At 36.5% G+C, this 16367-nt stretch overlaps 1 protein-coding gene across 3 annotated transcripts in view; it reads right to left on the bottom strand.

Moving 5' to 3' along the window:
• The window catches only part of ARHGAP15 (Rho GTPase activating protein 15), a 450542-nt gene that overhangs the window by 81188 nt on the left and 352987 nt on the right, over window positions 1-16367 (bottom strand). For all 3 annotated transcript variants that reach the window (XM_038422842.2, XM_043505082.1, XM_043505081.1), the window contains one exon: window positions 3520-3654. In XM_038422842.2, coding sequence (XP_038278770.1) covers window positions 3520-3654 — 135 coding nt within the window. The remainder of the gene's footprint in view (window positions 1-3519; window positions 3655-16367) is intronic.

Raw genomic sequence — 16367 nt, 5'->3', positions numbered from 1 at the left:
TTGATTATTCCCAACTATTACAAATAACAGGATTTTAGACTACTTCATCTTCCTCACCAAATACATGGATCTAATTAGTGCTCAGTGCAGAACCCAAGGTTCGATGGTGGGGTGGGGTAGCTCTAAATTACCTTTTGTCCTTTAATCCTAGGATTGTTTTGTCCTCTTCTGTAATTTAGGGCATGTCTTCACTAGCATTGTTAAAGCACTGCCACGGCAGCGCATTAACGTGGCTGTGTTGTCATGGCACCAGTGCTGGGAGAGAGCTCTCCTGGTGCTCTAAAAAACCCATCCCCACAAGGGGAATAGCTACCAGCGCTGGGACGTGCACTGTCTACACTGCCACGTTACAGTGCTGAAACTTGCAGTGCTCAGGGGTGTGTTTTTTCACACCCCGAGCGAGAAAGTTGCAGCGCTGTAACCTGGCAGTGTAGACAAGGCCATAGTAAGGACCCATTATGGCTGCTCTGCTGGTCCAGGATCACCAGAGTGTGCTGTGCTTTGGAAATACGCCCTGATGGAAACTAGGCATCAGTGACATAGACCCAGCTAGCTCATCTTTACACCACCCAGGGGACTCATCTACAGCAGGGGAATCCCACAATACTCACTTAAGGCAGCTTTCTATCTGCTTAGTGTTTACTGAGCAATGCAAACTAGCCAGACAGGGGCAGTGTCAAGGGTTTGGTCTCACCTCGTTCTCACTGAAGTCAATGAGAGTTTTGTAATTGATTTCAGTGGTATCATGAAAGGGCCCCTGTATTATCAAATGGATTATTAAAAGAACAAAAAAGACACCCCTCCATTCACACCACATAAACACCTGACTCTAAGTCTAAAAACAATAAAAAGGTTCCATGCAGGTTGTTTTGTAAATTGTTAAGGTGATTTCTAGCTAATCAAAAGCATATGGAGGGACAGATACTATGGTTGTAGGGGCCAGATATATAGATTGATTGAATAAATATAATAGATTATATTAGATGGATGGATTAGCTAGAAATCATCCTGAGGTGTAACAAAGGAAGCAATAAGGACCAAGGATTACAAATAATAGCAAATAATGTTTTTATCAGACTGCTAGTATTTTATTCTTAGAAATAAACTGTCTTAAAACCCCTTCATAAACATCTGTTCATTTGTCTATCAATGTGTATAGCAGCTTTCAGAATCATAACAAGAATTAATAATAGTTAAAAGAGCAGAAACATTAATTTCTCATACATTAATATTAATGCACTAGTAGACAGACAGACAGATGCCAAACCCATGGAAAAAATGCAGAAATTGGGCTTGTTTTTGGCTTAATTGGCTTGTGAGTTGCTTGTTCACTAGTTTTTGGCTTGTAGCTGGTTTGGCTTGAAGCTTGTTGCTTCTTTTTTTTTTTATCGGCTCCCAACAAGCACGGGCAATGGGGGGAGAGAGTCAGGAGTGCACAGTGGGCCCACCACAGTCCCACACTGCATGCCGTTGGGCTCTAGTCACGTAGAGCATTGAGGTTCTTAGGGATTGGCTTGATTTGGCCTTGTTTTGAAATGGGATTAGCTTGATTTTTGGCTTATTGTGAAAATCGGGGTGCTTGTTTACTCGTGTGAAAGTTGGCAACTGTGCTAGTAGGGTGTGTGTGTGACAAGCTTTCAAATATTAATGCACACATTTATTGCTAGTTACCTGTTATTTTCATCAATAAGAGATGGCAAAAATGAGCCAACAGAATATTTCGCATGTGAAGGCTAACACAAAGGGTGAGACCATAAGATAACGTGAAGGATGAGATCATGGAATCATGATAATGTGCTTCGGAATGTGATTTTGTTTTCTTCTGACTCAGCTGAAGTACAAACACAGGACTGCAAGGGGTAGGGATAAGGATGAAGAAAGCCTAGATTTAACCCCAAAAGAGCAGTATTATGAGGGGGAGTCTGCACATCAGAAAGAAAAAGAGATTAAAGGCAGAGAATATGTATGAAATACTTGACTGTGGCATAAAGTAAATGGGATGTGAAGCAAAATGCACATCAGGTAGAGCCCCATGTATCTACTATATCCTCTTGAAGCACCAAAGATCCAGCACTTCAAGAGGATATAGCAGGTAGATGGGGCACCACTTGAAGTGCATATTGGAACGTCAGTACTCCAAAGGAACTTCTCTTCATTCCAATGCAGCACAGAAACTGAAGCTGAACACAATAAGGAAATGGGTATATTTTATTTTTTTTCCTCTTTGAGCATTACAGAGACTGTGAGATGTGACTGGATCATACCCCAGAAGACACTCTTTAGTCCTATTTTTCTTGTGCTATGAAAGAAGATGATGGGGGGCCATGAATTGAGCCTCTGAAAGTGAACTTTTACATGGTGCATTTTCTTTGCATTGTATATTTAACTACAGGATATCTTTAAGTAGCCGAGAGGGGAAGAGAAGGATTTTGAGAGATTTATTCAACTTCATTATATCTGATGCTAGTCATGAAGAGCTTTAGTTGAACCTAAACACTCTTATGAACATAAAATCAAATTAAACAGCACATTAAGGTTTCCATATTCTCTGACGGATGTGTGCGCGCGCACAACTCTCATTAACGGTAATGGCAGTTATGCGTGAGCGTCATTTGGAGAACAGATCCCTAAGTGCTGTATTGTTTTTCCTGGAGATTTTTCTTTATTGGGCTTTATTTAAGCTCCTGTTAGGCTTACAAGCTTTTTTTAAAGGGAAAGAAAGAAAGAAAGAAAGAAAGAAAGAAAGAAAGAAAGAAAGAAAGAAAGAAAGAAAGAAAGAAAGAAAGAAAGAAAGAAAGAAAGAAAAAGCAAGCCCCAACTCAGATTGTTTAGCAGGCAATTTCCCCCCCAAGCTGTCACAGTTTACAAAGTGAACTCTAAGATATTAAATTTAGAGAAGTGTTGGTAGAATACAACCCCCAGCTCTATGTACCAGAAGTTGCTTTGTGTTTTGAAAATACTGGTTCTGCTTGCAGTTATTTTTTAAACAAAATTAATAAGAGGTATGAAAAATAAAATATCACAAATACTGTTGCATTATACATATGATCATTGTAAGACACAGTATGCAACCTGGTGCAACCTGAAATGTGCATCTCATTCTGGATACATACTGCTGAACTTTCCCCTCAAAACATGAGTAGATGCTTTTGTAATTCACAAATATTGGTCCTGAACTAAAGTACTGTGGTTGGAGGTACACAAATTATCAGCCTAGAATGTCTCCAGTGAAATGAGACAAAATATGAACATTTTATTCCTTTAGTCAATTTCTCTTACCCATTTAAGATAAATTGCATATTTAAAATTTGTACATAGATAATAGTTATTTTTCCAGTTTGATAATAAAATATTTTAAGATATAAAAGACAATCAAAACCAATAAAAGCACAGGATCAGGGTTAATGGAAGGTAAATCATGTCAGAGATGCCTCTGTACTTCCCTTTTTTTTTTTGGTTGATTATTTTTAACTGATAGGCTATTTCACTAGCTGCTACTACTGTATGTGATGTACTTACTTATTGCCTCCAAAAACTGTTCAAAGAAGCAGTATGGGAACAGTGGCTCAGGCAGCTCTCTGAAAAACATCTTGAGTGCTCCGGTGACAACGTGGATGTCCTCCCACTGGCTGTCGTCCAAATTCAGCTTCTCTTCTGGGAAAACACGAGGAGAAATGGAACAACTGGTTTTAATGAAACAATTACAAGACACTAATTATTATGTTAATGTTTGCCTACTATCATCAGCAACCGTTAACAGCCTTCTGCACCTAGAGGTTTGGTGCTGTGCATGTGTGTGTGTGCGTGTGTGTGGTTTTTTTTTGGTAGCAAGAGCACATTTTGAATGGAATACCATCTGTAGGAATGCAGCTGACAAAAAAACAAGAGATACAAAGAGACAGTACCATTGACACAGTATGTCAGATACATTTATTCCCATAATGCTTCAGTATGAAAATTAGCATCACAGCGCAACATGATTCAAAGCTATTTGGTTTTGAGGCCGAGGGGCTAAGAGTTGCCAATGATGGCCGGCTCAAGGGACCGGCCTAAAGGCCTTGCTGAGCCAACAGGAGACATATGCTAAACATGGCAATAGAAAATGAGTTATTGCTTTACATGTGTTAGCCTTGCTATGTACAAGGGAATAATGAGTAACACTTTTCTCCTTTTTTGTTTGAATGCAATGTCAGCAAGGAATAGAGTACTGTGAGAGAAAGGATATTAATTCCTTCTTACTGCTTCAAAAATATTTTGTTTGGTTTTCATCTCTGGGAGGAAGATTTGCCCAGCAACAATATTAGACAGACCCCCTGTTGGACTACCTAGGCTATGCAAAGCTGTCAAAAATGATAACACACTAAAGACAAACCACAAGTGCTTCCAAAACTGTTTTTGCAAACAACAAAAATGTTTTCTTTTGAAGCTTGACTGAACTGAGGAATTTAAATATAAAAGAAACTAAATGCTAAAATAAAGTTTCTAATAAAAACAAAGAAAGATTGGATGATTATTATTCTATTTTGTCTTCTTGTTATAAAAGTCTGGTGTTATTAGAACACAATAAACAACAGAATCATAATCCATATAAAACTCTGTGAAAGTGTAAATACCCCTTACAATTAAAAGGACACATATTCTCTGGAAGTTCTGCTATCCCAAAAATGGATTTGGCTTTTTAAAATGTGTGGTGTGATTTTAACTTTTAGACAAGTTTTAGTCTGTGTTCAAATCAAGAGACAATCATGAAAACGATCAAACAAAATCAAAACAACATAATCCTGGCAAGCTATACCAAAGTTCATTGAAATTGGGTGTTTAGCAGTTCAGTTGGACTCAAGTCCATCCTGTTTACCCAACTTTAACATCATTTTTATCATTCCATTCTTTATACAAAATAATGGAAAAACCTGGACACCATTAATTTCAGTTCTTCTAATGGTTTTTCTCTACAGAGAATTTGCTTTTGGGCAGAAGTTCAACTTCAGGATGCACATTTCTTTGTGTTTCTCTATAAATGTTAATAAATGTTTTATGAAATATTGGACTCAGAAGGTGTCCACAAATAAATTAATGCTCCCATGCCTCAATTTATAGTAATGTGTGTCAATGAAGTTGAAACAGTGAAACTTGTGTTTATCACATGGGTTTTTACTTTCCTTTTCTCTCTTCTTTTTTTAAAAACTTCAAATTCTTACCTAGATCATAAAAATAATGATCTGAAATGAATTAGCAGAAGGGACCTTGTTTAGACCACAAGATCATATTTGATTGATTGTATTTCAACAATTAGCCTTTTATTTTGCCACAGACCATTGAAATAGATCAACGGCATCTTAGCAGGCCAGCTTTAAACAGTCAACTGTTCACAATAGCATCAAAAAAAGAGACCTAATGGAGTTTACTGTCACTTTAAAGAACAGGGTGGGTTTTCACATTGTTGAAATCTGTCAGATATTTTGAAATGTCCCTCTCACTATGGTGCCACACCCCCTGCGTGTCCTTATAATAAAATTGGTTTTACTCCTGATTAAATCATTTTCTCCCTACCCACTACCATACTTCTCATAATGGACCTGTGTGCTCTACAGCTGGTGTTCTTCCCATGGTACCAATTCTTACTTTATCTTTTAAGCACTTTGCTGCTAAGATCTCATGCAGAGTGCTTATGTTTTGTTAAGAGCTTCATTCTTAGAGAAATAGCTTAACACATGTTCTAAAAATGTTGTACAACTTATTGCTTAAAACACATTTAGAAAATGTATAAGTACTGTAGCTCTGCACAGAACTTTAAGTAGAAACCTTAAAAAACCCTTTGTTTTTGCCATGCATTTGTCTTAAATGTCTAATGAGAAATGCTCTGCTTCTAAGGCTTTACGGAGACTTATCTTCCCAGATTTTGCACCATTTCCAGCTCTTCAAGGGAACGTGTATTTTCCACTCAATACATCCAATGTAGTGAGCTGTAGCTCATGAAAGCTTATGCTCAAATAAATTTGTTAGTCTCTAAGGTGCCACAAGTACTCCTTTTCTTTTTGCGAATACAGACTAACACGGCTTCTACTCTGAAACCTCTGTTAGGAATGTATCCTCTTGAAAGCAAAGAGTGTCACTTTACCCTCTAGCAATAAGAGATTTTTTTAAAAAAATGTTTGCTAGAAGGGACAAATGTCAAGTAAAAATATTACACAGTAAAAAACAAATTAAAAAGAAAATATCAGTCCATTCAATGTAACTTTTTAATTCTGTTCCTACTGGTTGCAGTCACTCATATACTGTGGTGATGGGGCCCTATTCAGACCTAGAAGATATATACATTTGAAATGCATTTCAATTTAAACAAAGAGCCTGATCCTATAGAGTTTACTCAGCCACAACTCCTAGTGGAGTCAGTGAGTGTTTTAGATTTGGATTTGGAGAGATCTGGATCCAGAGTACATAAATATGGTAGCTGATTTCCTTGGTAATGGAGGATGCTTAACACCTCATAGAATCATGCCCTAAAATTGCTGCTTTTAAAAAGCATTTGATTATTTCCCCAGATTATACCATTGCCATTATACTAATTGCCATATTATACCATTTTATTGCCGATACGGACATAAACACCCCTAAGGAGCCTCACAAAAATATTATGCTAATATAATGCTAAGAATAAGAAGTGACAAAGTGAAAAGAAGAAAGTTAGAGGGGCCCCATCAAAGCTTTTAGGGGAAAAAATGTTACATTTGTTTTAAATTCATGAGGGGAGTGTGGGCTTTAATGATTTTGTTATTTTTTTAAATCAACTTCCTCAGTAGTATATCATTTAATTTTTTTTCTTGTATTAGTTACAGTGCAAACAAATATGTGTTCACATGTGGGTGACTGATGTGCACCATAAGGGTCTCCTCCTCAAAAAGGAAAAAAAAATCCATGGAAAGATCGATTGAAAAATTAAATAAAATAATCTGGACAGTATTAAGACCCACGTTTTAAAGAGGATCATATTCCTTTAGAGGATGTACTATCTTGCATACGGATCTGTCTCTGGAAAAGAGTAGTGATCCTTTGAGCCCTCCTCTCAAGTGTTCTTTATTTTGTGAAGCATCCTTTTTTTTAGACCATTTTACTGGTCATATCTTGCTGTTATGCCACATTGCTAGTAAATCCCATAGGGCCACAATAGGCTGTAGTTCTTTCTGCAAATTGTCCCATTCATTTCACTGGGATCACTCCCAGAGTAAGGGACAGTCCAATGTGAATACAGATATCAGAATCTGGCCCATAGGTGTGTGTACCCTTCATGAGGGTCTTTTGCCACTGAATCCACCTCATTTAGTGTAATCAGTGCAATAGTTCCACCGCTAACTGGTGATCTGTTATGTGTTAAAAAAGAAGGGAAAGGAGTGTGGATCACAATTTAAAAACAGGGGACCTGGAATTGGTTAAAATAAGAAAGAGAGGGGAGAAAAGTGGAGGACAAAAAGAGCAAGAGAAAATATGAAGAAGGATGAGGAATAGGACAAACGATGGTTAGAAGGGGAAAAGAACAAGTTAGGGAAAAAGAAATTAAAGAGAGGTTAGGAGAAAGGATCAAGGGCAAATACATAAGGTGGCAGCGGGAAGTGACAGGGTCAAAGGGGAGGAACAGAGACAGATTGGGAGAAAATTAATGTCTCACAGTTAGAGGTCAGGTCAGTTTCTCATGGTGCATTGGGGATCATTGTTCTACACTGCTACCATGGAATACTAAAAAAGGTGTGTTGGAGTGTGGACAGACGTTTCTCGAGAGCTGGAATATCTTATTCCAAACCATTTCCAAGATAGCATCTCTTTTTATTATGCTAATTGGGGGCATTCAAAATAGCCATTTGTTTATTTTTGTGGGAAACAAAATACCAAAACAACAAAACAACAGTACATTATCGGTTATCTGACTGGCCTGTGAGAAATCTGAAACTTTCAGACAACTGGGAACTTGGATAACTGGAAGTGCTATTAATTAACATAGGGCTACATTGGGGACACACTGTAGATTCAAATAACTAGGATTTTTGGATATCTGGAAGTTGGATAACTGGAATTATACTGTTTGTAAAGAAAGAACAAGAGCAGAACTTAAGCTCCTGTTCAAAGCTGTTTTCAAAAATACCTTCTCGAAAGAAGGAGCCTACAGTTTGTCATCTTGAAATGGCTCCTTTTGATATTAAATACGTATATTATTTTTATTATTTCCCCTCAGGGAAAGCCTTGCACTGTCACATTTACAAAGGCCCACATTCCCTCCCTTATCTGGGTGCTGAGGAAGTGCAATGTCTTACCCATTCCATGTCATTTGTGGATTCCTCCCCAGGTGACTAAAAGCCAGGGAAACTGTGGGCCAACGTGACCCAATAGATATCTTCCAGCTGAGAACTCCAAAATGGAGCCCCAAGACAAAATAAAGCCCTCTCCCATGGCAACGGAGAAGGAGAGAAAGGACAGTTCTTCAACAAATGGCCTCCCCCTTAATATCCTTTCCACCATTTTTGTGTGGACAGGTTCTTTTGGAGACACTTTTCTGATCACTCACTTAACAACAGCATAACAAAGTATCTACACAGGACAGCTTAGTCTGGGGTAAGCTGCATGAGATCCCTGGCCACAAAGCAATGCTGTATCACCTGACCATAGACTAGGTGCAAGGCCCTACTATTCCTTTTCACATTGGGTCTGAACATCCTCAGGATTGGTAGGATGCTTGTTTTGTTTTAATTTGTGTTAGCTTGATTGACAACATAAATGCATGTTAAAAATGACAAAAACGTGCCCCATTAAAGATGAAACTGCCTTTGGTAAAACCCCTGTAATGGTGGGATCTCATCAACCCTGTCAGGAATAAGGAAGCAACCAGCTGTCTGTCTTTTTAAAGTGATGACACTGCATTGTAAAGAAGTGATGGAAAATATCAAAAGTTTTGGAGTTTCAATTTAAATAAGCATCCAAACATTCAGACATTTATCTGAACTAAGACTGAACCTTAGAGCATACTGTATGGAATACCCATCCCATGCAGACCAACAAAGTTTTCTCCTCCTTTGTGATACTTCTGTCCAACCTGCATGATTCTTTCTCCTCTCCCCTTCTATAGGCTCAAAGTGGCCTATTGTCTAGATTTGCACAGTCCTATCTTATCTTTCTCTTCCAGGACTTTTCAAGCAGATGAAAGAAGAGGGAAATACCAGTGAAGTAAATCACTGGGTTGTATTGGTAATATGTTCATGTATATAGTTTCCACTCTGGGTGTCCACAGGGGCGCAGGAAGGATGTAAAATATTCATGAATAGCTTTTTACTTAATTCACCAAACTTTATTGTTGACACATCTTCATGGATCCAATCAGTAAAACAAAAACAGCATTTACTACACTACTGTGTAAGTCTCCACCAGTTCAAAAGAAGGGCCTCTTAATGGAAAATTGAAGCCTTCACTTTACAGCATTTGATGTAAATAGATGATATATGGATAAAAGGCCAAGCAAATAACCTACGTATGTATCTCTGTATTACTAGTTTGCCCTTTATCATGGTGTTTAGGTGCAAATTACTGAGCAACTGTAACTAAAAAGCAAAACATTTTAATGTGTGTTAATGGTGTTGTTTATTCCAGTTCTCTGAAATGACAATTCACTGACCTGAGGGCAAGTTGGAACAACCCAGTGCTGCTAACTTAAATCTTAATGTGTGCCAGAAAGAAATAGGATTTCTATACTTGGATACACTGAACCATATTCATCCTCAGAGTAACTTCACAGAAGTCCATGGAGTCACACGGGGATGTTCATTGTTTCTGAGGACAGAGATCCAATATAGCCAAAAAAAATTACAAGCAGCTCAGAAACAGTACACCATGAAAACATTAAAAGTAGTTCAAAAGTTTTGCGACATGGTCAGCTGGTGATTCCACTACATCAAATATGTTACCACTTTATCAGTTTGTGTAAATAACTGGAAGCATAAAAATATATAGTGACCCGAAATGAAGACTGCAATTATTATGCAAAAACAAGCTTTATCATTACCATATTCTTCTCTGTCCTTCTCTCCAAATACCATTTTAAGAGTTAGATGTTGGTGTTATTTGTTGCAGCACAACCATTAATAACTTGAAATAATAATTACAGTAATAAATTGCATTATATTTACAAATACTTAAAAAGTCAGAAAAATAAACTGAATCCACTATTATATACTGGAAGAATAGTCATTTTATATATCAAATATTTGTCCTCAAACATACAATTAAAATATGTTAAGAATTATCATAAAACATACTACCATAAATTAACCACAAGTAGGATCAGATATCATAACCTACTTCCAGTCTGTCAGCTGTATAATCTGAGTATACTAAGCCCACAGGGCAAGATTCTTGCTTCCACTCCAGCACCATTGCAGCACCCTGGGGGTCCATGGACAACAGGTTGAGAACCGCTGCCTTGGAGAATATACCCCAATGATAGAAGTTAGCATAGCTATGAGGCTGCTCTACTTATGCCAGTGCCAGCACTTACCAAATTACAGAATCCTGACAACTATCACCCTTCCCTACACTAAACAAAGCTCAGATGTAAGGCAGAACCTGGATCACAGACTTTATATAGCCCACACAAATAAGAGGCATGAGAAATAACGATGATATTTGTTCTTATGCAGCTCGGAAGAAAATGTCTTCTTGCAAGTGGACATTTCTTTTTGTGACATGGCAACTTTAATTTCATAGTCTTCAAGCACCCTTCATGTTGCTTTGCTCTTTTTGTTTGTTCTCCCAACTGTCTCCATTATTCTGCACCAAACATATGTATTCCTTATTCCTAAATCTCAACTATTTGATTTCATTCAATTTTCTTGGTAAATGCTAACAACAGTCTACCATACATCCTGGATTGTAGGACACAGGTGACAAATTATTTCTTATATAGGTAGCTTGCTTTTCATTATATATGTTACCATCCGAAGACTTTCTATGCAGCTTTATTTCTTCCCTTCCCCTAATCATTCTGATTTAATACAGTATAGTATAAATTAGCCAGGGTAAATATCCCCCTTCCCAGCTTCCAATTCGTTGCCATCTTTTTGGTTTCTGTAACTGTGTAGTAAACACAATTGTGGTATAAATTTACAGTTCATACAGTCACCCTTTTATGTTCAGGTCTTTGATAATTTCTTTAGGTACTTCAGCATAGATGACAACACTATCGCAAATTGGAGGTGGCTAATACTCTACATTGTTCTTATTTAAGGTTTTTCGAGATCTTGCACAAAAAGGAAATGAAGATTGAGGATGAGACAGTGTCTCTTTGTTCAACTCCATGCTTGAAAAATATCTCTATATTCCGTGTCATTTTTAAATGGATTGTACTATTAAAGCAGAGTTTTTTGGGATTCTGACATATAGTTCTTCAATTCCCTCCCTTTTTCACTGCTTCTAACACTGCTTCTATTTCCATCTTGTCAAAGGCCATTTATGGCCTAAAATTCTATGCACAATGTTTTGCAATATTTGGCAGATTTATTCAAAATGTAATTCACTGTCTGCTTGTGATCCAAGGGTCATAAATTACTTCACACATACTGTACCCCAAAGGGTAAAAAATTCTTGGGATTAAACTGTAATAATTTGATTAAAGAAAAAAAGGGAAAAGTAATTTTTCTAGCTACACCATTAGATTTAAACTCAACAAATGGCTTACTGTTTTCCCACAAAAATTGTTAATTTATTCATTACATAAACAATTTCAATAGGCTAGATGTGAAATCAGGTTTGTTATAACTATCCTGTTATAACTAGGGGATCACAAATACGTAAAGGAATCAAGAAACACAAGATGTGAGATACTGGATCGGACTACTTGCTCATTAAGTCCAGTATCCCATCTCTAGATGTCGTTAATCTCTAATGTTTCATAGGAAGACAAAAACCAACCAAACAAATGTCCAAGCTACTTGGTGCACATAGTCAATTATATTACTAGGATTAGGCATGGGGAGGAAATTCCTTCCAGATTCCAGAAACAATCTGTTTATTCCTTGATTAATGAGTTTTGATAATCAAAGGAGGTCAAAACAAGAAAACAATAAAGATCATAACTTCTTCCATGGGCAATGGATGATCAACATCAAGACAGATTGATACCTGAACTAAAGTTAAGCAATTCCTCTTTTCCAGCTACAGTACTTTAAAGAAAAACTTCACATACGTATTGGTATATAGAATATTTTACCTATGGATCATTAGTTTACTTTGATCTATTAGGAGAAAATAAAATTAGGTGCTCGATTCTACAAAATTTAACTCACATGAGTAGTTCCACTGATTTACGTGGGGCTTCTCACACGAGTAAGCATTATTTGTATGAGCAAGTCTTTGCAGGATTCAGACCCAGGTTTGCAGAAAGTCAGGAACATAGCTTCATATATGTGAGCTTTATGAAATTGATTTATGCCACAAGCCAACAGGAAAAGCTGTTCTGACACAGTGGTCAGGTATTTGTATATCCCATGTATAAAAGTCAAGGACAGAATCTTTTATTTTGTATAGAATTTATCTTTTGTTCAGTAAAGCCGAAAACAATTCTGTTCATCAGAACTTTATAAAGAGCTGTTACTAGTTTCATAATGTGAATCCATTTGGATTATCTGTCCAAAGATAAGACTTCAATGGATTTACAGTATCATTCACCACTTTCCCAGTGCCACAAAAGGGAATTACAATTAATTGGATTATGTTGGTCTCCACCCGCTGATAGTAGAAGAGGAAGTCTGAAACTGTAACTATTTCAAACAGACCATATCTCTAATCAACCATGGGATTTGCACTTTAACTTATGAATAAGGCTTAATTTTTTTCTCTGTACTGTCCTCTGGTTTGGAAGAGGTCATTTTAAGCACTTTATTCAAGTTACTCAAACTAAAAGGAAATTCCCTTCGTTATTTTAATTGGCTGTTTATAGCACTTATACCTGACCTTTTCTTTTTATATTATTTAACTGATTTATTTGTAGGGAATGGAGTACTCTTGAAAAATGAAGATCAGACTGCCCAGAAAACCAAAGTCTCTTTATCCATATAATAGAAATCTCCCTATACTGCCTCATCAACATGCTTCAAACCTTTTTTGAGGTAAAAGGGTAGGTCAGTCTTCCTCCCCACACACTCAGTGCTTGACATCTTTGTTGAGAATGTCACCTAAGGTAACAATTATTTTCAGTTGTGCTACATATAGCTAGGAACTTGACTGAGCCTACTAAACTCATGTCAGATAGGCCACTTATCAGCCACCAGGTAGCAACAGTGTTCACTTGCTACTGTCCTGGGCTAGATTTAGGGCTTGTCTATATGGGAAAGTTATACTGGTATACACTAAGGTGTTAATTTAAATAGCTATAAATATATTGGAATAGCCCCCTGTGTAGACCCACTTATTCTGGAATAAGAGGGGCTTTTTCAGTTTACTTTATGTGGCATATAAACTGTACTGAAAAAAGGCCATTTTTATTTCAGAATAAGAATGTCGGCACAGAGAGATATACTGGTTTGACTATACCACTATAACTATATGGGTATAAATAGTAAAACTTTGGGGTGAAGACAAACCCCATAACTGGTGACTTAGAGGGAACAGGATCTTCTACCCATTATTAGTCTCCTGAATTATCAACTTCCTAACACCTTTTCTTTTTATGAAGGATACATGTGGATATTTGGTTCACTCCGCTTTGGAAAACTTTTCATTTATTTAAAGTAAACAAATAACCCCCAGCACTTAACTTATTTTACAATCTTCATTTAACAAAAAACTTTGTTTAACTTGCTTGCATCTAAGGCTTGATGTGAATGGGACTACCCACATGTTTAAGGTTTGATATGTGCTTAAACTTAATTGAATCAGGACATGAGATGATCATTTTACATGCATAAAATAAAACTTTCAAGAGGGAAGACTTTATAACTTCCATGAAAAAATATCCTGCTCACCTCCATTGGTATGTTTTCTAATATTAATAATGAAGTCTAATTATAATAATTATCATCTCGATTTGCTCTGTCTCTTTAATGTGAAAAGGATCTGGTCCTTATTGATGTTATTGATTTTCAAAGTTTATCTTTAAACTACATATTTTAAAGTTACAGAACAGTGTAAAAGTTTTCAAAATGAGTCTTTCATTTTAATAATTTATTACTATGTACAATTCAATGGCTAAACCACCGCACACTCAAATACTCATATGCAGTGTGAGAGTCAAATAACCCTACTCAGATGATCAGATGCTCATCAGCTGTAAATTGGCATAGCTCCACCAACTTCATTGGAGCTACATTGATTTCTACCAGCTGAGGGTCTAAAACTGAAATAAATGTAGTTCTTTGTATGATCATGGACATAAATATGGTGCTGCAGTGGTTATCATTTTTAAAAAAATCAACATTTGCCTGCAGTTATCACATTCTGATGTCAGGGATGCCATAGTCATTTCTTGATCTAGCCATAGGGTGAGGTGGCATATTCAGATATGAATGTAGAGTAATTGCTTACAAATGTTGACTTTTTAATGGCACCTACTGTACCCATGTTAAATGAATATTAAGTTCTTAAAAATAAGAAAATCATGCCTTAAGGACCAAATTTGTGTTCACATGTACATGTGTCTATAGGAAATGTGGAGGAACAAATTACACATGAAGAATCTTTTTACTACTTTCCCCACAAATCTTTGTGGCATGACTTGCTTGGGCCATGCTTAATAGCAAAAAGGTTGAGTTAGGGGTAGACAGGACAAAGATGGCATGGCATGCTTGAAAACATGTCTCTGCTTACCTTGCCAAAACACCATGTGTTATTTTGTGTGCACCCTTGCTTATTTAACCTTATATGGAAATAAACTACATGAGGGGCACATGTAAGTACATCAATAAGTTTTACAGTTCCTCTTTGGCAAAGAACTAGTCCAATGAAATGAAGATGATTAATGTCGCATGATTAATTTCTACACATTCCTCATAGTTTCACGTGAAAATAGGAGACATGGCCCTTTGTGCAGTTGGGAGTAGTTATTAAAGTCATGCCTTTCCCTCCAACCTTACACATATAGAAATGTTCATCATGTTCTAAGACAGGAACTGCATGTTCATTCATGCTACTTTAACTGTGTATGTTTGCATTCATATTTTTGGTTTACACAGTTCTTCCTCCTTAGTTCCTCTTGCTACAATTATAATTCCTGGCATGATGGGAAAAAAAGCAAACAAACAGAAGGGTGAGACTATACAAAAACTTTGGACACATTTTACCAGCTGTTTTTCCTAAAATTAATTTTGGGAACAGATGAGCATAACTTGATAATTTAAGTATAAAGTAGATTTTTTTCATACCTGTAGTATATAGATATACCTACAGATACACGGGTGCCCACACACCCTATTCCCCCAATAGATATATTAAAATATTGGGTAGCTTACAGTGACATTCAAAAATTCATACTTCCTTTTGGGTACAAAATTATATGAAAAGTTTCAAGGCAGCACACAACAAAGCAATTGACAAGAAAGATAGCATCTGCTTTTCTGTCTATTCAAGCTGAAGTTTTTCATTCTAAATGCAAGCAATGTTTCCTTAGTTAACATAATTAACTCACAACAATCCTGGAACATCATAATATAAGATACAGATGGAAATTCAAAGCTTTAAAATGTCTTATAACTGGAACAGAATTATCATTTTTAACTGAGCAAATCTGAATAGTAATTAAAACAGGTGTTTTTATTTCAAACACTTTTGCACACTGTGAAATTACCAGCAGGGTTATTTATGTATTAGTCTACTATGAAGCATACCTTTCTTAAACAATGAGATGTGTGATAACAACAAAGTTATGAGATAAAAAGAATGACACTCAATGCTGCTTCCTGAAACAATAAAAGACCAGTAGTTCAATTAGTTAGTAATTTCCATGTGACTACTTGACAGATTCTACTAATTGTTAAGCTCTCACTATTGCTTTACATAATTAATTATATTCAAACACAAACAACAAAGACATGTGGGCTAGCTGCCCTTTTGACAATGTTTGTAACAAACTGATTTGCTTTCCAAAATATTTTTAGAACAAAAAGATATTAATCTTGCATGGAAATACACATTAATATCTTAGCACAGCTCTACATTTTACCATGGTCAGAAAAATATGCAGATTGGTTAACATGATATAATTTCTGCTGCATGCATAATAGCTGAAGTCTTTCTAGTTGAGATCTTTCATATTAATTTAGCATTGCATAAAATTCAGAGTAACAGGTCCAGAGGTCAAGCATCATTCATCATTAGTTGAAGTGACATTTGCAACCTTT

This window comes from Dermochelys coriacea, chromosome 11 (genome assembly GCF_009764565.3).
Source record: "Dermochelys coriacea isolate rDerCor1 chromosome 11, rDerCor1.pri.v4, whole genome shotgun sequence".
In the NCBI taxonomy this organism is placed as follows: Eukaryota; Metazoa; Chordata; order Testudines; family Dermochelyidae; genus Dermochelys; species Dermochelys coriacea.
Note: the sequence above shows the minus strand (reverse complement) of the source record. Positions and strands in the feature narration are given on the sequence as shown.